Source organism: Protopterus annectens, chromosome 13.part0, assembly GCF_019279795.1.
Source record: "Protopterus annectens isolate FY-2018-M chromosome 13.part0, PAN1.0, whole genome shotgun sequence".
NCBI classification, from domain to species: Eukaryota; Metazoa; Chordata; order Ceratodontiformes; family Protopteridae; genus Protopterus; species Protopterus annectens.
Window position 1 is genome coordinate 711,008,776 of NC_056747.1, and position 22,949 is coordinate 711,031,724.

A 22,949-nucleotide genomic window follows, 5' to 3' on the forward strand; every position below is an offset into this window, starting at 1 on the left:
CCTCGTGCGAGTTCGAGCATGGCATCTTCCAAATGCACGAGGAGCACCTTTTGAAATGTGAAAGCCTTTCAGCCATGCTGAACTAATACCCACCTACACAGAAAAGAAGAGTTTTTTTTTTTTTTTTTTTAGATGAAAGATTAGCAGAGAGAAAAGGGCACGAAGCACCACACACTACTAGAGGGTAGGGGAGGACCTATCTTATAACCAAAATCTAAGTTCTAACAGGGAGGGGAGGCATTAAGCATAAAGTACAGTTTTGTACCTACCATAAATGTAGATGTTAGAGTGCTAATACAGCTGCAGTCATAACAGATGGGTTTTCCTGTCATCAGGCGGGTCCTCGGTCGGCAGAATTCCAAAGTCTAGGTCCGGCGTCGGTTGTCGTCACCTCTTCCCTGACGTCAGTGTGACAGGGGTATAAAAGAACCAGCCGACGCCATTTTCTTCAGTTTTTCTTGCCCCAGATGTCAGGTGCCCCCAGAAGGAAGGCAAAACATAAATTTATGTAATAAAGCAAATGCAATATAATAAAAAAACAGTAGCTGCAAGCAAATACAGCATAAAAGAATACCCCAATGAGGTTGAATTAGGAGGTGTTAGCCATAAGGCCTGTCCCAAGAGGGGAAGGTGGGAGGGAAACCTGGACTGCAGCTGTATTAGCACTCAAACATCTACATTTATGGTAGGTACAAAACTGTACTATGTTCATCATGCATACAGCTGCAGTCATAACAGATGGGTAGAATCCCAAAGCTAAAAAAGGGGTGGTAGGCACTAAGTGGAACTAGGTGGAGCCAGGATGCCCTGCAAGACTGCAGTGGCAAAGCCCGCTCTAGTTTTGGAGTATAACGGTAGGTGATAGTGCTTGGAGAAAGTATGTACAGAACTTCAAGTGGCTGCTTCCAAAATATCTTTGGTAGGAACCCCCCTGAGGAAAGCTGCAGAGGTAGCTGTGGCCCTTGTGGAGTGAGATCTGATGCCTGTAGGTACAGTTTTACCATGAAGAGAGTAACAAAAGCGTATGCAGTGGGCTATCCATTTTGAGATTGTCTGTTTGGAAATAGGCTTCCCTTGAGCACCTGTAGCATAGGACACAAAGAGTTGCTTTGATTTTCTGAAAGGCTTTGTTCTGTCCAAATAATAACGGAGTTGTCTGCGAATGTCCAAGGAATGTAGTAGCCTTTCCCTTTTGTTTTGTGGATTAGGGTAAAAGGTAGGTAAGTGGATAGCCTGATTCAAGGCTACCCTGGATACTACCTTTGGTATAAATGAAGGATTGGTTCGTAAGGAAACTCTGTCCTGATGGAAAATGATGAAAGGCTGCACAGCCATGAGGGCTTGTAGTTCCGAAACCCTGCGTGCTGAGGTGATAGCTAGAAGGAAGGCTGTTTTCCACGACAAATATTGCAGATCTGTTGAAGCAGCTGGCTCAAAAGGAGGCAGGGTTAGTTTTTCTAGAATTAAATTGAGGTCCCAGGCAGGTACTGGTTGCTTCCTTGGTTTTATATTCTTAGCCCCTCTGAGGAACTCTCTTAAGAGAGGGTGAGAGAATAAAGGAAGATCAGTGTTGTACTCTGCAGAAATGGCTGAGACATGGATTTTGATGGAGGAGAATGAAAGTCCACTGCTTAGCAGCTCGGCTAGGTACTGTAGTATTTGAGGTAAATTCAGTATTCCAGGATTCTGACCCTTTTTCTGATTCCAGACACAAAACAGTTTCCATTTTGCGGAGTAGGCTTTTCTAGTAGAAGGGCTTCGCCTCCAAAATGACATCCTGCACCTCCTTGGAGAGTAGGATCTGCTGTGAATTTAAGGAATCCTCCATGCGGCTAGAGTGAGTGTTTTCAGCTGACTGTGAAGAGTTTTGAAGTTGTGCTGAGTCAGTAGAAGAGGCATTAGAGGCAGGATCCATGGTGGGGAATGCGTCAGGCTCCTCAGGAGTGGGTACCAGTGCTGTCTTGGCCAGTCTGGAGCAATGAGAATCATCTTTGGTCTGTCTGCTCTGGCTTTTAATAGAACTTTGGCCAGCAGTGGAAGAGGTGGAAAGGCATAAGCCGTCATTGTTGTCCAACTGAAAGAGAGTGCGTCCACTTTCCAGGCCTGTGGAAGAAAGGTCTTTGAGCAGAATTTTGTCAATTGGTAATTTCTGTGGGTGGCAAAGAGATCTATATCTGGCCTTCCCCATGCTTGAATTATCATTGTAAAAACTTGAGGATGCAACTTCCATTCGTGTGGATCTGTCATATTTCTGCTCAGGTTGTCTGCCAGTGTGTTTTCCTTCCCTGGCAGGAATTGTGCTTGAAGTTGGATTTGCAATTCCAGAGCCGTGTTCCAAAGGGACATGTCTAGTCTGCACAGGGGATATGAATGCGTTCCTCCCTGTTTGTTTATGTACCACATCACTGTGGTGTTGTCTGTTCTTATCAGTAGCTGTCCTGGATGCAGTAGGTCTTTGAAAGCCATAATAGCATTTAATACTGCTAGCATTTCCTTTTGATTGATGTGTAGGTGCTTTTCTTTTTGTGACCATTTGCCCTGAATGCACCGATCTGTCATGTGCACCCCCCAGGCGTAGTCCGAGGTGTCTGTTGTGATGACTTGATTTGCTTGAGGCTTGCAGAATGGGAGACCTATGTTTCTTTGGCATGCTTGAGCCCACCACAGAAATTCCTTTTGAAGACATGGAATCAGTGGTATGATTGCTTCCAAACTGTGGATGTGTTGAGACCATAAGTTTTTTTTAGGTACCATTGAAGTTTCCTCATATGCAGCTTTGCACATGGGATTAGCAGGATGCAAGATGCCATGAATCTCAGAGCCTGCAGGGTTTTCCTTGCAGTCAGCCTGGTGAAGGTTGCCAGTTTTCTGAAGTATTGAGTTAATTGCCCTTGTTTCTCTGGCGTGAGGTAGGCCATCTGGGCGTTTGTATCCAAGCTGGCACCCAGGAAAATTATTGTTTGAGAGAGTATTAGTCTTGACTTCTTTTTGTTGACTGTGTATCCCAGAGATTTCAACAACATTATTACAAACACCAGGTGATTCAGAAGTGTGTGTTTGCTGTCCGCTTGGATCAGGCTGTCGTCCAGATATGGTTATATTTCTATCCCTTGAAGTCTGCAGAAGGCAATTACTGATGCCAGGCATTTCGTGAACACTCTGGGCGCAGTAGATAAGCCAAAGGGCAATGCAGAGAATTGATAATGGGATGAGCCTGCAAGAAATCTGAGGTATCTTCTGCAATCTTGTCTGATTGAGACATGCAGGTATGCCTCCTTGAGGTCCAATGTTACCAGCCAAGACTCCTTGCCCAGCATGGGAAGAAGCTGCTGTAATGTGAGCATCTTGAATTTTGGTACGAGTAAATTTGTGTTTAGGATGGATAGGTCCAAAATAGGTATCCAATCTTTGCCCTTCCTTGGTACCAGGAATAGTCTGGAATAAAAACCTTGACCCTGTTCTTGTGCAGGTACCTCGAATAGCTTTCATGTCCATGAGATCTGAAATTTGTTTTTGTGCCTCTGCCCTTTGATTGTGTGGCAGGTTTGACATGCCTCTCATTTTTGGAAGGGTGTGAAAGTGGAATCTGTAGCCTCTGTCTATAATGTCCAGGATCCATTTGTCTTTTGTGACAATATGCCAATTTTTCGAAAATAATGCCAGTTTTCCGCCTAAAGGTGCTGCCATTTGAGCCTTGCTTGGCATGCAAAGGGGTAAGTCATCAGGTCTGCTTTCTGAATGGTTGTGAACTATCCTCACCCCCTCGGTGTAGGAATTTGCCATTGTCTGCCTCTAAATGAGCCTTGAGATTGCCCTCTACCTCTCGGGCGCCTGTATCTACCTCTTTGAGGTCTGTCCGTGGCTGGAAAGGACCAATTTTTTGAAGGCCAATTTCTACTGAAACGTGGCGGTTGTACCTGTAGGAAAATCTTTCACTGTTTGCATTGATTTTGCCTTTTCCTCCATTTTCTTTAATACCTCCTCAGCTTTAACACCAAACAATACATCTTTTTGAAGAGGTGCATCTAGTAATTTAGCTTTGACATGATCTGGTAAGGTTTGCTCTGAGCCAAGCATGTCTACGTATGACTGATCCTGTAACAGCAGCTCTACAAGAGGCCTCTAAAGCATCAAAACCACATTGCAAGGTATGTTTACCCACTTGCTCTGCACTATGCAACAAATCCTGCAACTCCTTCAAGTCTGGTTGTTCAGGTTGTGACATTTTGCTTTTCAACTGAGATAACAAAACTGTTGATACTTTAACATATGGAACTGACAGTTTAATGCCCTCATGGTTAAAGTGGCGAGGTGTATACCTTTCCCCCACCTTTCTAAAGCTCTGGAATCTCTCTCTGAAGGTAATGGATTTTTGGCAGTGGAGGCCTTAATTCCCTTGGGACCCTGTGAAATAGTTTCTGGGTCAGCCGCATGGCTTTTGTATAGGAATTGGTGTGAATCAGGAACCCGGTAATACCTGTCAGGCTTGACTGGAGCTGGAGGTAAAGAATCTGGGTTAAGGCTGGCCTCTGAATGCACATCATCTAGTATGTCTAAGACAGGAGGTATAGCCAGAGGCCTGTGCTGAGGGAGCAAGAGGAAATCCCTGAGCCTTTTCTTGGAGTCTGAGTACTCTTGGCCTTCCCAGTGGAAGTGTTCCCTCAAGGTATGCAAGGTTTCCCCAAAAGAGTAATCCTCAGGGGGGGAGACAGAGGGAATGGACTCCTCTGCATCAGAATCTTCGAAAGGGGAGTAAGAATGTTCCTGGTCCTCAGAATGTTCTGAAGTAATGGAGGCCTGGTCCGAGGAAGGGTATTCTTCCTCCACTCTGGGCCTTTTGCCCGAGGGGGGTTGGGAACCCCTGATAAGAGTAATTAAATCCTCAGCCATTTTGAGCATCTGCTTTTTAGGCATGGGGCCTTGAGGGGCCCTGTGGAGCTTGTCTTTTAGAATGCATGGCTGCTTTAGATTTAGTGTAAGCCTTAATGGAAAAAGGAGGCGGCCCTGAAGACACCTTGAGAGGTGGCAGGCCTGTCTGAACTCTGAGTTTCCCCGCCAAGAGTGACTTCGGTATCTGTAGTCGGGGTGTGGGCCAAAGAGCCTGCGACCTCAGGCACAGAAGACACCGCTAATGAAGTGCCATCGATAGTCAGGGGCTGCGTAGGCGCCTCGCTAAGAACCGGAGCACATGTAGTCGGCTTTAGAGTGGTGTCGGTAGAAGTCGCGGACCTCGTATGTCGGTCCTTATCTTTACGTCGTTTACTCAAAATTGCAGTCGGAGGATCCGACGACATGTTGTAATTAAACTTTTTGCCAAAATAGTGTTGGGCGAACTCCGCCCGACGCTTAACAGTGTGTCTGTTGAATGTAGCACAAAAACGACAGGCCGAGACGTCGTGGTCTGGGCCTAAGCAAGGTATACAGAGGGAATGGAAATCCTTATGCGGTATTTGCTTCCCACATGAAATGCAATTATTAACTTTGTCTGACATCGGTCTGAGGCAAGAAAAGTTTCCCCAACGGGGTACTTAGCTTTCAAGAAGTCTTCGGTTGAAAAATATTCATAATCTCAGGAGCTGGCCGACCGGCACTTGCGAACTGCTTCTGCTTCGGGCACCGCGCAGCAAGAAAGACTGAAGAAAATGGCGTCGGCTGGTTCTTTAATACCCGTCGCACTGACGGCAGGGAAGAGGCGACGACAACTGACGCCGGACCTAGACTTTGGAATTCGGCCGACCAAGGACCCGCCTAACGGCAGGAAAACCAATCTGTTATGACTGCAGCTGTATGCATGATGAGCATCCAAGACTTGCAAGAGACAGAAACACCAGAAAGGTAAAAGAATAGTAATGAAGCCAAGAAAAAAAGGCACTTAACTCTCTATCCTACACTTGAATCTCGGACCACGTCTCAGCGGTTCAGTGGCAAATGAGATCTGAGGGTTAGAAGGTTGCAAGAGATTGTGGGAAGGGGAGGAGCTTGAGCTCTGGATCCGTTTGGGAAGTTGCCAGCTCGGATCACAGGTCAGATCCTAGACCCATCTGTGATTAATAATGACACTGATAGCATCAGATCATTTTCAAAAAACATAAGTTAGCAAAAGAATTTTCAAAATAGACATACTTCTAAGAGATCGCTTGGCTGAAAGCAGTTTCCAACTCTTGGTCCTTATGCTTGTACTCCAGTTGTTGGACTCTTCTACCAATTCTCTACATAAGGAACTGTCACCTGAAACTATCCTCCTGGTAACTGAACAGGCCAGAAATTTCTTGCTAGAAAGATCTTAAGTGGCAGAGCTGAAATGCTGGTATTTACAAGTAGTGCTTCATATATGATTCGCTGACAGGCAACAGTGACAATGCTAGCAATGGTCTTTGCTCACTACTTGATGGCTACAAACATTGTAAGATGCTATAATATATATTTTTTGTTAAACATTGTCCATACTCTACCCTAATGTGTTACATCAGCATCAAAATCTGAACTGTGCGACGAGTGGAAAGCATCCGCAAACTAAAGAACCATACTTTCTCTTGCATTCAGTGCATAGTGTTAAAGCACTTGCAGAAGTATTAGACATGTATGCCTCAACACGGCAGCTCCTGAGGGGAAAAAATGCTAATTTCTGACTGGTGGAGAGGATGAAGCAAATAGCTAGCCCACCAAAGAGAGTCTCTGAAGTTAGATCACTGTTATTTTGATATCTAGAGAACTAAGGACATTTGAAGTTATAACATGAAAATGAAAACTTCTCCAACTCCAGTATATAACTTTTAACCTCTTCTGCTTACACATGCAATGTATAAAATCAAAACACAATGTTCTCATTCACTCCACTGAAGCTAATACAAAAGAAGAAACCACAAATTTTAAAGTAAAATTTTTCAAAACATTTTTCAACACTCAGAGGAGGTTGTAAAATTCAGAAATTTCTTCTTCTTATCACTTTTTAACTGCACAGGACAGTGTTGGCAGCAAGAGTTATCTGCTACTCTGACACTGAGGTTAGTGGAGTTTAACAGAGATAAAACCAAAGACGACGAATAACAAAAAAAAATGGCAAGGAAAGAACTGCAGTTGGGAAACACTGGTTGAACATGGCATGTTAGTTCCCAGAATATGCCACCATATGTGCCAAGGGAGTCACAAGCACCCCTGTCTAGAGGAGACAACATAATTCAAGAAATTTTAGCAGAGACCAGGATCTCAGATGACAAAATTTTGTGCTCCACTGAAGGAGGACTTTAAAATCAAATCTACGCAATGCTGAACACAAACCAGAAAAATAATCCACCGTGAAAAACACACTGGATTAACAAAAAATGCGTACTGTACCTTTCCATTTTCTTCTACAGATATTTCCATTTTCAGTCTCATTTCAGCCTGTTCCAGCAATACTGCCTGCATTTTTTTACTCATGGCTTGAAGTATTAATTTTTTCCGTGACAAAAGATCCTTGCATTTTCTCATCTGATTAAATAAAATAAAATAATGCATTAGACAGAAAAAGTTGTGTGTGTGTGTGTAGGTGTCTGCATGTGTGTTCACCCATGAGCATGTGCTGAGTAGTATGTAAATACAAACATGCAAAGATCTCCCGACAACCATCTCTAGCTCGAGTTTGGGAAGAAGCTAGCATTCAGTCGATATCCCAGAAAAAGCCCCTTCAGTCCTTTTTTTTCCCCATAGACCACAGTGTGCACAAGTCCATAGAAGAAGCCCAAGCATCCTCAACACTATCATCATCCTTGGAGGTGAGAAAGTGGCATGCCTTACTGCAGTAATGCCATCAGTGACTAACTGTAGAGAAATAATGTTGTGATGGAAAACAAGGGTAATTTTTTTCTCTGCTCAGCAAGGCAATATGTTTTGTCACTCTTAAAAACTATAGGTCACAACCCCTCAAGAGCAGCATCTGCTTCAAAATACCTATTATAAAGCTGCTCCATTGCACAGAAGGATAAACCCTTACAACTCCCCAATGATCAATGTCCGATTATCTGCATTGTTGCTGGATGTGAGTGAGAAGACTGCCAGTCTGCTTATCCTGCATGAGGCAGGCACTCCAAACTCTCTAAAATAATCAGACTGATTTTGGTGAGTTCCATGCTGCTTAAGTGATGAGCTGCTTATTTTAGAGACTGAATATGTGCAGAAGCAGACATTCTCTAAAGAGTATAATTGCAAAGCTGGCAAGACTGCCACTATGGGGTAGGAATTAGGGACACACTCCCTGGCAACAGTAAGACACTGCTCTAGGGGGAGGCTAAGGCAGGTCCAGTAAACTCTGTGAATGAGGAGGACCTGATGGTCAGCTGTAGGGAAGAAACAAAAAGCGATACCTAGTATATATTGGCTTATATTTCACCACATTTTTTAACATGAGCTTATTTACAAATTTTGCACAAAAGAAGCAAGCTTTTGCCCATCACTCAGACTAATTATGATCCATTAAGTAAACCTGCATCTGTTCTTGAGATGGAACAATCCATAAGATTTATGCCTAATCACATTGTCCCCCTAATGTCCCATAGTGTATTCAACATGTGACAATTACTTCATTTGTCTCTCTCGACAACTACGCCACATGAACCACCTTCAGACTTTACCTCACACCACAAGTTGCAGGCCAGATGAATTCACTCAGTTTAGTACACAGACTGATTTATTAAAATAAAAAATAACTTCTGCAGTAAAAGTTAACAGCAAAACTTCAAACTATTATACCATTAAGAGCAAGTAACACTTCTCTGGTACCTCGGCTTTCGGAAAAGCCTTTTCAGAGTACATCTTTCTGCTAGTAAGCATACACTTAAATATATGAATTTAATCAATTAAATAATCATTCAATTAAGAATTCTCTAAAAAAGCCAACTAAAAAGGTTAACTTTTAGTATTCTTTTTTTAACCTTCTTATATTAAATGCTTCCAAGATACTTCCATACTCTAACCTCTTGGAAAAATGTTGTCATATTTTAAAATAAATATTGCTTCCTTCCTAAAGTGTTCCTTAATTGTCTTCATCATTACTAAACCTAGTATTCACTTGTTCCAAAACTGTTGCCTTTAACCCCTTGTGGGTCTCCATTATGGTGTTCCTTAAAGTGCATAGCTACAGGACTCTGAAATGTTTGCTTCTTGATGTCCCTTATATGCTCTCTTAATCTTGCAGCAAAACTTCTCTTGCTTTCCACAATATAAAATAATCCACAAAGACATTTTAAACCGTATATAATCTTTTTCACTACTGCAAGTGAAGCTGCCTCTTGTCAATTTATTTCCATTAATAATTTCAAAACTATCCACTATATGTTTGCATACTGTGCAATTGTCACGTGTAAAAGTTCCATCTCACTGTATTATTTTCTATACTTTTTGGTCTCTCAAATTTTCCATGTACTAACATGTCTTTAAGACTCGCGTCTCTTTTATATGAAAAACAGTTTGACATTTTTTAAGCAGGATTTTTCTTTCTGTATACAAGACCAATAATACCAAAAGTACAGTTTTGTACCTACCATAAATGTAGATGTTCTGATGATTGCTTTCTGACAATTGGGTATAGTCATCCCAGTCGGCCCGAATACCAGACAGAGTATAAAGGTAATGCATGGCCGGTTAGACTTGCGTCCGATGCGTCAGAATACTAATCGCATGACCGACATGACCTCCTCCATCTCATCTTGCCCCAGATGTCCCAAAGACCCAAAAGACAAGTCCAAAAAACAAAAAACAACAAAAACAAAAAAAATATATACAGTAATATAAACAAAAATATAAGCATGTAAACTCACCTGCAACCACCCTGAACCCTGGACTGAAGGACACAGGGAGGGATTGGACTGCAACAAAATCCCCCTCCAAACATCTACATTTATGGTAGGTACAAAACTGTATAGGTACAAAAAATCTTCCCTTGCTGCATCTTCCCTTGGGTAGGAGAATCTGGAGAGTAAGAAAGGCAAAGCAGCTATAAGTAAGTGGGTGACAACATGCCTTGTAAAACAGACAACATAAAATAAGCTCTAGTCAGTAAGTATAGCTCTCCAAGTATATGCCCTGAAGAAAGTATGCACTGCCACCCAGTAGAAATGCCCACTCCAATCAGCTGCTTCACCCCTTGATGCTGTAGGCCACCAGCTGGGCCTGGAATGAGGAAGTGGGCAGCTGAAATGCTGAATGAGGCCTAATGATAACAAAAATTAATGCAAAAGCCAATCCACCTAGAAATGAAAAGTTTTGACACAGGCTTGCCCATGTGAAACAAACAAACTAAAACAAGTAACTGCTGAGAAAGCTAAGCAAAGATTGCTGTAATAATAATAAGCAATTAAAAATGTACATCTAAAGTGTGCAAAATAAAATTTTTTGGGATCTTACCAATAAAAGTAAAAAAATGTAGGCAAATTTATAGTGCCACTAGAAACCACCTTAGGCATAAAGGAAGGAAAGGAAGAGTTAGTGCGTGTGATACCCTGTCCTTGCCGGAAAATCAAAGGGCTCTACCTGCCACCCCATCCTATAACTCTTCTTGCTTCAAGTAATAGCCAACAGAAAAGCAGTCTTCCATGACATATTATTAATCAGCAGTAGCTGCTGCAGGCTCAAAAAGGTTAGAGAGTTTTTTTTTCCAACTACAAAATTGGGATCCGAAGCAGGAAGTTTTTCTCCTCACATTAGAGGTCTTATAAGCTTTGCCCTCTAACACTGCTTGAACAAGATGCGAAAACAAGGTGGGTCACAATCATAGTGAGCTTTGAAATTGCTGCAGCATGAATCTTTATGGAAGAGAGAGATTGCTGCAGCCAAATAATTCAGTAAGATATTGAAGAGCAAATTATCCTGCTCTGAAATAAAATCTCTTTATAACATACTCCAAAATAAAATCTCTTCTCTTCCATTCTTTGCGTACACTCTCCTAGTATCTCTTCTTCTAGCTTCCTTAATCACATTTAAAACATTGAGGAAGCTGCTTCCACCATGCTTCAACACAGAATATGAGATTACTGAGATGAAAGAGATTGAAGCTTGACTGCCAACAGATGAGAATCAACCTGAGATAACAGATGAGGAATCAGAGGTAAAGGCCATGGAGGCTTCAGAACAAGACTCCAGAAGTGGGCCACCTTTGTTGCGAGGCCAAGACCAAGCTATCAAAAATACCAGTTGGCCTGTCCTGTGTCTGACCTTTAGTAATACATCCTTAAGAAGGAGGTAGGGTGGAAAGGCATGAACATCCAGGTTTTTCCAACTGAAAGACAGGCATCCACTTTTCAAGCTGTGTGATGAAACCCCCACTTTCAAGCTGTTGGCAGCTGGTGGTTTCCCATGACAGAAGGCTGTTCTGTTAAATATTCCCCATGACACTGTTAATTTCTGAAATACATGAAGATCCAGTTTTTCTGAATTACACTTGAGATGATTTGTCTTGTACGTCTGCTAGGGGTTCTGTGCTCTGGCAGAAACCTGCTAGCAGAAGTCAGTGCAGGCTTAGCATGATACTCCCATAGTCAGTCAAAGGCTGCTTGATCTCCCCATAATGTGTTCCCCCTTGTGATGTACCACGCATGACGGTTATTGTTGTCTGTCGAAATCAACACCTGCCTGGAAGAAGTAACAGAATCAAAGCGCCATCAATGCAAACTGGACTATAACATCCTCTTCATGTTGATATGTTTAGCTGTAGTAGTCTTGCATCCTGGCTTGTCTTGTATCCACTCCCCATTTAGATGAGCTCCCCAAGCTTGCCATTTGCATCTGCTCCCCAGCTGGCTGACGAGGCATCCTGGTCGTTGTTGAAATGACTCGCCTGAGTGACATTCTGGAGCCCACCACAAAAAGAATTCCTTTGAGGCAAGGTATTATTTGAATGACAGTGTCAAATCTTGGCAGTGCTGTTTCCATACATTTTTGAGATACCATTGCAGGCTTCCTGTATTGCAGTTGCCAGCTGGAAGCACCAGAATCTAAGATGCCATGGAACCCTAATGCTTGAAGACTGTCCTTACCAGTCAACGCGGACTGATGAGTGCAGTCAGATGGAAGACTGATGACAGGTTGTTGGCTTTGTCCGGGGTTAAAAAAGGCCATCTGGGCTGCCTTAAAGTGTCTCACACCCAAGCTTTGTGTCTTGAGAGGGTACTAGACTGGACTTAGCATCACAGAGAATAGACTAGGCATTATTCGTGCACTATGACATGTTCAGATGCTAGCCAGGTGTTTCACTTTTCTTGAGCCAGGATCAGGTTGAAGTCCAAGTAAGGCTAAATTTGAATGCCTTGAAGCCTAAGTAAGCTATCAACAGGAGCCAGAACTTTGTATACCCTCTGGTGGCAGTAGAACTGCCAAGGGCAATGCAGAAGGGCAGTAATGAAAATCTCCAGTTGAAGATGCCTTTAACTTGAATGAAGGTAAGAAGGCACATGAAGAGTATCAACCTTCCAGTCAAAGTTACCATCCAGTAACCCTTGCATCTTAAGGTAAACATCTTGAACTTGGCGTCAACATCTATAGGTTAGGAATGTCAGATAAGTGTTGAGGATGTCTCATAAGTTCCCCTCTCCATGTGTTTATTCTTTGGTACTAGGAACAGTAGGAATAAAATCCGACCCTTTCTGACACGAGAACTGGCGAAATAGCCCCTATCTGGAGTAACTGGCTGAATGCTTGTATCTGGAGCCTTCTTTGGACTTGAGGAACAGCCTCTTCTGCTTTGAAAAGGAACATTGTGTGGAATAAAAAAAGAGGGATGATTGAATCCCATCTTGCACCCATCTGATGATCTGATTTGATCCCAAATTTGAAAATTAAAGAGACAATCTTCCTCCCAAAGGAGCCTAGGGGCGAGTTCAGCTGCAGCTGAAGAAACTTAGGTCATTGGTTCTGCAGGTCATGACCCTGCCCTCACCAGATCTCTGACTAGGTGAACTGTCTGAGTCTGAGCCTAGCAGACTGTGAGCCCTGCCCTACCAGACCTTGACCTACTGCCCCTACCAAACCATAAGCAAGACCCTAGACTGGGAACTTTAAGCAGGATATAGGCTGCCCCTGCAAAATCTTTAACAGTAAAAATGGACTGCACTTGCAAAAAATTTTCTTCAAACTTAGCATTGCTTTGTCCCCAATTTCCATCAGATAAAACTGCTTCTCAGGTGGCCTGGTCTTAAATCAACATCCTAAATTCGATCCTTCAACCAAAATTGTGGAAGAATTAGAACTAGTAGCAACCAGATCCGAGGACCATGCAAACAGCATCAAAACACTGCTGCTAATGCTTACAGCCCTTCAGACACATGCTTAAGCAGCAATCCCACACTCAGACAATACCTTCACTTAAAATTCAAACCTTAGATTTAGATTGTGAAAGGAGATAATTCTTATATTTCAGCATATGAAATTGACAATTCTGATATTTCATGGCATTCAATTGGAAGAAGTATATGCTTTCTTGCCCATATATCAAGCCCTTGCCCTTTTCTTACCCCAGAGTTTTTTTAACTTAGAGCTTTAACACCTTTAGGCAGGAGCTAACAGTTTCTGGGTCACCTGGGACAGGTTAACAGGTGCCCATGGCTTTTAAACACTGGGACTCTTAAATCAGGCTTAACAGGAGCAGGAGGCAAGGAATCCTATCAGGCTTAACAGGAAAAACATCCTCCACCATTGCTTAGAAGCCTCATAGCTACATCTATCACCACAAAAAGGAATCCTCTAAGCCTTAAAGGGAGTCAAAGAATCTTGGCTTCCATTCAGTGCTCCTGGAATGAGTGTGTCCCTCTCTTTATGAAAAATCCTCAGGAGGCTGTGAAGAGTCTCTCATCCCACATCAGAATCAGAATAAGTAGGAAAAGTGCATCCATCCCAGACAGAGAATAAATGATGCTGTGAACACTGTTCAAAACTATCAAACTCCTGTTTCACCTGAGGCCTCTTATCAAGTGAGGGCAAAACCTCTAATCAAAGTAATCAAATCAGGGCTCATTTAAGCATATGTTCTTAGTTCACGGTTCCTCACCCTAGACTTCACTGTTTGTCCGCGCTTCTTAGATGGTGACGTCGTCACATCCGCATCCATGAAGCATAAGTACCCAGCAACTTCTTCCCAAACACTCTAGCACAATCAAGCAAGCCTGTAATGATGCTTGTTAAATCTAACACAAAAAGCAAACAAAGACAATGTGCAACGGCCTGCACAAGGTATAACTAAAGTATGATAATCCCTATACGGTATCTACTTCTGTAGAAATACAGTTACAAGCAGTTCTGACATCCGGTAAATAGAGTGAAAAAACCAAAATGTTCTAAAAAAATTTAACTAACCAACAGAAAATTGATTACAACTCCGGTTTGGTCTGAAACTCCGGCGCCAAAATACTTTTCATAAACCTGCACTGCAAAAACCATACGGCAAAGGCGAAAGTGGCGGAGGAAAATTACTGGCTGGCGTGCTAGCGTACCATGACCCTATTTTCTCTCAAATACTGGAGAAATTAGTATACTTGGACACAAAATATAGCTCGCTTTCTTTTTCTTCAGCATTCTTTCTTCTGCATTATGTTCTATGCTTTATTCACATTTTTATTCATTACTTTATTATACCCCAACCATACTTTTTCTGGCTCATAGCCCCTTTCTATTAACATATTAGCTGTATTTTGAACTTCCTTCTCTCATTCCTTCCTCTCACTACATAAACATTTAACCCTAACCATTTCCCCTTAAGGAATGGAAGAAATAGCATGGGGGTGGGTGACAACTTGTTCCATACAACAAAGCATGGTTGTCCCATTTTTCTAAATATTTTAGTTTTAAGTTTACCACCATCTTGCCCTTCTATTGTAATATCCAAATAATTTACTCTCTTTCCTTTTTGTAACCCATCAAACTTGATCTCAAACCTGTTCACTTGCAGTTCTTGAACAAACTTGTCCACTTCTCCATAACCCCCCTTGCAAACAAAAATCAGATAATCAATGCACCTAAAAAATGGACATTTTCTAAAGACGTCATTCCTATACAAACAAATTTTCAGAGAGACCCATAAATAAGTTGGCATATGTGGTGGCAAAAGCTGCCCTCATAGCTGTCCCACACCTCTGATGATACAGAGAGACATCAAATTCAAATATATTATTTTCCAAACAGAACAATGTCAGTTCTATGATATACTGTGTACTGGGGGTCTTCTCCAGAAAAAAATTCTATAGCTTCTATACCATCACTATGTTTTAATGCTAGTGTATAGGCTGACTACATCTATCACTATAAAAAAACATGTTCTGCCATGTTATTTTCTTTACTTTATCCAAAAAAAATCAAAACTGTCTAATATATAAAGATAATTGTATCACCTTTAACAAAAATTGATGCAAAAAAAATCCCAAATTATGGGTTACATACAGGCAGATACAATGGGATGACCTGGAGGATTAACCATGCTTTTATGTATTTTAGGCGCACAAAAAAACTTTGCCAACTCGCTGCTTTTATTCAACAACTTATTTTTTGCATCTTCATAACTAAAATAATTTAGTCTAACCTCTTTATATGTATTAACTCTTCATAGTTCTTGATCATCTCCTGATAAGTTACTTACTTTTTCATAAATTTTATCATTTTCTAGATGCTGTAAAATGAGAAGTTATGTACTTATCATAACGTTCCATGTTTGAAGTCCATCTCACCTATATTCTTGCTGGTTGGGGTTCGGAGCTGAACCTCAGCTCTGACTCGGCCAATACTAAAGCTGGAGAGTTTTTACTGGCTCAAGGCTATCCCCTATTCCATGGTGCACCATGGCAATTCCCCAGATCTTGTTTGCAAGAAAGTAACTAAATACATGATAGTGATTATTCTATCAATAACTATGTACATATAAACAAAAAGGATTTTGTTTTACTATCCATGGCATACGGACAGACAGCTATAACAAGGTCAAGCAGCATAATGGATAGTCCACCAGTTCCTCCAGAATACAGGAAGGGGGAAGGAGGGTGGAACGCAAGAATGTAGGGGAGATGGACTACAAATGAACGTTATGGTAAGTACATAGCTTCTCGATGTTATGTAGTCCTATCTCCTCGTAATTTTTGCTGGCTGGGACAGCGTCCCCGCACCATTTTCCCGGGTGGCTCAAGCAGAGAGACTCTTTAGCCCAGTGGACCCAAAGGATGACCTGTCCCAGGAGGCCAAATCTAATTTATAATGAGTGACAAAAGTATGAGGTCTTGCCCATGTAGCTGCTGCACAAATGTTATCAACTGGAAGTTTGGATTTAAAGGCATATGAAGCTGATACTGCTCTAGTTGAATGGCCTCTTACCTTAGCAGGTAATTGTTTCCCAACACTTTTGTAAGCAAAAGAAATGCAGTCTGAAAGCCATTTAGACAGCATTACTTTGGAAACGGGCAAGCCTTTGTTTTTCTCTGAGAAGAAAACAAACAATTGATCTGATTTCCTGAAATCTTTAGTCCTGTGCAGGTAGAATCGGAGAATTCTATGGACATCTAACTGATGCAGTCTGTATTCTGATTTATTACCATAACTGGGGAAGAATACTGGTAATTCAATAGTTGTGTTTAGATTATGTTCTGAGCATACCTTAGGGAGGAAAGAAGGATTAGTTCTTAGGGAAACTCTGTCCTTATGAAAAATAATATATGGAGGTCGAATGGTCAGAGCTTGCAATTCTGAAACCCTCCTAGCAGATGTTATAGCTACTAATAACAATGTCTTCCAAGACAACAATTTCAAGTCGGATGGAGACGAAGGTTCGAATGGAGAAATCAATGAGGTCAGAACCAAGTTAAAATCCCAAAGCTCCGGAGGTTGCCTGATTGAGGTCTATGGAGGAAGACTCCTTTCAAAAAGGAGTTACATAAAGAGTGGGACATAACAGAATTTCCCATGTTCCCAAAATGGTAATTTGAGATGGCAGCCAACTGAACTCTAATGGTAGCAGCTGCAGCTCCGTCTTGAAAAATAGATGCAAGAAAGGACAGAATAGACTATGGGAGCTGAGTAGGTATCTATGCCTTGTTTTGCCGCCCAAATGGAAAACCTTTTCCATTTGCTGGAGTATAATTTTCTGGTGGAAGGTTTGTTGGAAGAATTGAGGATGTGTTTTACAGTAGGAGAAAGGGAGATGCACCTGGCTATTCTTGGAACTGGAGCAGCCATGCTGTCAATTTCAGGGTTTGGACGGGTAGGATGGAACTGTCCCGATTGGTGAATCAAGAGGTCCGGAGATGGTTCCAGGATCCATGGTTCCTCCAAGAGATAAGCCCACAGGAAGGGGAACCAAACTTGGCGAGGCCAGTAAGGAGCAATAAGGATCAGGGTGCTCTTAAACAGTTTTGCTTTCTGTATCACTTTGGGTATGAGGGGAAAGGGTGGAAAAGCATAAAGAATTCCTGGAGGCCAATTGTGGACCAGAGCGCCCCTGGGTGACATCCCTGGATGGGAAATGAGGGCAAAGTAGTTGCTGCATTTGGCGTTCATGCACATGGAGAATAGATCACAGCAAGGGTGGCCCCATCTGTGGAAAATATCTTCTGCAACTTCTGTTTTCAGGGACCACTCGCGAGGCATCAGAATTGCTCGACTCAGTCTGTCTGCTATCATAGTTTCATAGGTAGGTACTATTCTATTGGCCCTAGGGCTTATATAAGCCTAGCCAAGCGGTACCCTGGTTTTTGCCACCCAAAATTATTTTCCTGTGCCCTGTCAAGCAGAGCCACAGAAGTTATCCCCGGGGTGAATTTCCTTTCTCCCATCCAATCATCAAGATTTTTCTTGAAGAGTGCTAATGAGGAGCTTTGCTTGATAAAGATAGGTAGTTTGTTCCAGAGTATTGGAAGTCTCTGGAACAGGAATCTATCTCTCCAGCATGTTCTGTTTATCATGGTGACAAGGTTTAGGTCCCTAGAGCGTGTAGCTCGGACGGATTGGGATTTCTTTACGTGGAGCATGTCCAGCAGCTCCGGGTTTGACATAGCTTTGTATGTTAGGCAGAGATCGCCTCTGAGTAGGCGATATGTGACAGAGTAAAGCTGGAGTTTGAGAGTCTGCATAGGGCATCTGTTTGAGGCAGGTAATCCTCTTTGTGAGGTATTTCTGTGGCCTTTCCAGTTGTTGTAGATGTCTTGTAAGGTACATAAAAGGGGCGTTGCATTCTATAATGGATCTAATGAGCGAGGAGTAGAGGGGAACAATGACCTCTCTTTTCCTGGATGAGAAACCTTTTGTGATGAGGTGTGCCATGTAGAAGGATTTCCTGACTACTGTGGCGATGTGATTATCAAAGGAGAGACTACTGTCCACCTGTGTCCCAAGGTTTCTTATCACATTTTCGGTGTTAAGTAGATTACCACCTATGTGGTAGTTCATGGGTACAGAGTTTTTACCAAAAGGGATGAGAATGCACTTTTTGGCATTGAGCTTGAGGCCATGGTTTTGACACCAGGCATCTGTCTCAGTGAGGCCCTTTTGTAGGATGTCCACACTAAGAGTTTTGATAATGGCTCCTAGTTTGCAGTCATCTGCAAACTTTGTTAGCCTGTACTTCAAGGAAGTAGATACCAAACAGGAGAGGACCTAGGAATGAACCGTGTGGTACTCCAATTGTCACTGATCTGAAGTTGGATTTAGAGTCTGCTACTTTCACAGTGTGGGTTCTGTCAGTGAGCCAGTTGGCAACCCATCTTGTGACATAGGGATTTATACATAGTTTAGTGAGTTTATCTAGAATTCCAGAGTGGGGGGTGTCAAAAGCCTTGGCAAGATCTAGATAGGCTGTGTGAACCACCTTACCCTCATCTACAGCTTTGGTGACTGCTTCAAAGTCGTCTATCAGGTTTAGGAGACATGATCTGCCTTTTACAAACCCGAACTGGGTAGGGTCCAGAGTTTGGAGATTACCAGTGTTATTGTTTATAAGTTCCATGACACTACTTTCCATAGCCTTGCAGACCAAGCTAGTCAGGCTAATGGGGCGATAGTTCCTGGGGTCCGTGGTGGCTCCCCCTTTGTGGAGTGGGATAACCTTTGCTGTGCACCATTCAGTGGGCACAAAGCCTGAGGTGAGGCTATGACTAAACATGGTACTTAGGTGGGATGCCAGTTCGTTCTGTAGTTCATGTAGAACACAGCCTGGGATGTTGTCAGGTCCCATGGATGCTGTGTTCTTGGCTTTGGAGTGTTTTTTTTTTTTTTCCTGTGTAGCCGTGATTACAGGAACTTTGCATTCTTCCGGTATAGAGATGAGCCCTTTAGGGAATGAGAGAGGGATAAAGTTAGCACTGAACCTATCTGCCAGGATGTTGGCAGTATCAGTTGGTTCTGTACATTTAGTGCCATTGTGGTGCAACTCAAAGCAGATCCGAGTGCTGCCATTGAGATTCTTGACATAGCTATAGCATGCTTTGTGGTTTAGAATCAGTGGCAATTTTGTTTTCATAACTAGCTTTGGAGGATTTTATGAGGGATCTCAGCTTCTTACCGAGGCTGACCACGGAGTTCCTCCAATCATGGGATTTTACTCTTTTTTGCAATAGTTTCTTTCTTCTGTTGTAGAATTTATTTTATAGCAGGGGACCGCGAGATTGGCTTCCTCTTTTTGGAGGATAGCATCTTGGTTCTGTTAGGGACTGCACGATCCATGCATTTGTGTACGTGCTTATAAAGTGCAATGGTATAGGATTCAGCAGTTGTACTTCTATTGTCCGTCAGCATGGGTGTCGTGAAGTTTGCCACTTCTGTCTTAAGAAGCATGAAGTTGGCTTTGGAGAAGTTTTTTAAGGTTGTTTCCCTAATGGGGGATGGGGGTGGGATGTGGATGTCTAGGGTGATTTGCTTGTGGTCGGATCTGACCAACAAGGAATTGACCTCTGGTGTGGAACACTGGTTGCCCATGTTGGCAATGACCAGGTCTAGGATATTGCTGCCCCTGGCGAGGGTGTGGATAAGTTGATCCAGGGTATTGGAATTTATGAATTCCAGAAAACATTAAGCACAAGAGTTGGTACATGAGTAGTTTTCCCAGTTAATGGTGGGGTAGTGGAAATTGCCCATTATTAGGGTGTTAGGTTGCACCCTAATATTTTCCAGTGTATCAAGAAATGAGGAGTGGGAATCCTGGGGCATGGTGGGGGATCTGTAGTAAGCTACAGTTTGGATTGCGGTCTTGCCCAGAGTTAGTTGCACTTGGATAATCTCGGATGCATTATGCTGAGCAACTAGCCTGGAAGTGTGGATATCCTTAATGAATATGGACACGCCTCCACCTTTAGTGCTTTGGTCCGGGTTAGTAGGACGAAAGGTGAGGTATGAATTATAGCCTGGTAAATGCAGGGATGCTCTCTGGAGCCTTGAACCAGATCTCTGTCACTGCACAGATGTCGATGTTCTCCATTTTAAGGAGGTGCCTCGAATGAGTGCATTTTGAGGTTTAGACTTCTAGCATTAAGTAGCATTACCCTCAAATTTTGCTTGCTTGTACCCGTTACAGTGGTGAATTTGTCATTTGAATCTTGCCTTAAAAAAGGGCACTATAGGGGTGCCAAGAGCCTTAGCCATTATCCGTAATCTCAAGGGTGACAGGTGCAGGCCATCTCTGGCAAAGCATTGTGGTTTGTCAATCATGTCATCCCAGGCAGACAGATACTGGATCCCCTTAGAATGACACCAGAAGCTTAGTCAATTGTTGAAGTCAATCATTTTGTCCTTGTACTGTATCATTCTGGGTAATGGCATGATGCTACTCAGGGCTAGGGTCATACCTGCCTGGGCTACAAGATCGGGCAGCTCCTCCATGTCTCTTCATGTAGTCCAGGGAGGTACATCTCAAGTCATTCACACCAACATGGACAATGACAGTCATATTTGTACTTGTTGCACCCAAGTGCATGCATTATGTGGCGGATCCTGGCACCTGACAGGCAGCAGACAGTAACTTTCTCCTTGTTTAGCCTGGTGAGTGGAACATCAGTGTGGCTGACTATAGTCTCACCTATGACTAGAGTGTTGGGTACGTTGTTATGCCTTATGGGTTGTGGTTGAGTGGCACACTGAGTTTGTGGGCTGTCTCATTTAGGCTGTGTTGGGGGTGGGGGTGGAGGTTGCTAGCATTTCTGCTTTGGAGGTCCCTGTTGCTTGGGCAGATGTTTTTTGAGAATCTCCGTGAATGTAGGTGTGTGTTTCTACGTGTGTTTTGGTGGTGTAGGTTTTAAGGGACTATGTGATGAGTGTGGTGTAGTGCAAGTGTTTACCTTCTCCTCTTGACTGTTTAGTCCAGTCTTGGGTGAAGAGTGCTTTGCTTCCAGTTTAGTTATATAAGTACATCTCTCACAGGTTGTAGTGTTGGGTGGTAGGAGGGGAGGGTTGTCTGTGTACATGAGGCAATTGCTGCATTGCCCCAAGATGCCCAGATTCATCAGGTAGACAGGAGAAAATACCAGGAGCTGCTTCGTCATGCCTGGATAGGTGCTTATTTATTACGTACTATAAACTGTTTTCCTCTAACCAAGTGATGAAAGTTGAGTGCTGTAGTAAATTTGTAGCTTATTTAGTGCTTACAATGAGTTCTGAACAAGTGTGGAGCTAAAAAACAGATTTGAGTGCTATGTTAGAAACCTAGGAGGAAACTCCCAGATATGCTCAGAATTAGTTCAAAATGATGTGAAAATTACTGAACCTACACACATTGCTAACATACTGGCTGACAGGTTCAGTGCAAACTTCTCCCCCCACTCCCCCCCAAAAGGAGAGATCTATTCCAGAGGATTGTAGCCCCCCCAAACATCTCCAACGCCCAGGTGAGAACTGCCCTCACTAAGGCAAAAAACACAGCATCCGTGGGACCGGATGGTGTCCCCGGCTGTGTGCTTCATGAACTCAACGAGGAATTAAACCCACAGTTAGGACAGCTGTTTAATCTTAGCCTCACCTCAGGATACATGCCAAGGAGTGGCGCACGGCGACTGTGGTCCCACTTCATAAGGGCGGTGCCTCCACAGACCCTGGAAATTACCACCCCATTAGCCTGACAAGCCTTATCTGCAAAGCCATGGAGAGGATCATAATGGAACTCATAAATAAAGACATAGGGAACTTGCAGACTTTGGATCCAACCCAGTTTGGCTTTGTCAAAGGCAGATCCTGCCTCAAACTTGGTTGACTTTTTCGAGACAGTCACCAAGGCCATTGATGAGGGAAAGGCAGTCCATACAGCCTACCTCGACCTGGCAAAGGCCTTCGACACAATACCCCACTCAGGTATCATCAAAAAACTCATCAGCCTGAATGTAAACCCATACATCACAAGATGGGTTGCAAACTGGCTAAGTGACAGAACCCACAGGGTCAGAGTTGCTGGAGCCATGTCAGACTCAAAGCCTGTCACAAGTGGTGTCCCACAGGGCTCAGTCCTGGGTCCACTCTTGTTCGGCATCTACTTTTCTGAAGTACAAGCAAACACAGGAGGGTTCTGGCTGACAAAGTTTGCAGATGACTGCAAACTGGGCGCTATAGTCGAAAACACATCTGACACAGATATCCTCCAGAAGGGCCTCACAGAAGCGGATAACTGGTGCCAGAGCCATGGCCTGAAGTTAAATGCCAAAAAATGCATAGTCATACCCTTCGGGAAAAACAAGGTTACCCCTAGCTACCATATAGGTGGCAATCCACTGAGCACAGAAAAAGTCATCAGGGATCTGGGGACCCAAGTTGACAGTAGCCTTTCGTTTGACACTCATGTTGCTAAAGTAGTTAGGAAAACCTTCTATATCGCCCACCTGATCATGAAGGGATTCACATCTAGATCAAGGGAGGTCATCGTCCCCCTGTACTCATCACTCATTAGACCTATGATTGAGTACAATGCCCAGTTTGGAATGTATCTGACCAGACACCTGCTGCAGCTTGAAAGGCCCCAAAAGTTCCTCATCAAA

At 43.0% G+C, this 22,949-nt stretch overlaps 1 protein-coding gene across 1 annotated transcript in view; it reads right to left on the reverse strand.

Moving 5' to 3' along the window:
* The window catches only part of LOC122787605, a 707,479-nt gene that overhangs the window by 191,653 nt on the left and 492,877 nt on the right, over window positions 1-22,949 (reverse strand). Inside the window, exon 6 of the mRNA XM_044054399.1 lies at window positions 7,336-7,470. Within this exon, the coding sequence (XP_043910334.1) occupies window positions 7,336-7,470 (135 nt within the window). The remainder of the gene's footprint in view (window positions 1-7,335; window positions 7,471-22,949) is intronic.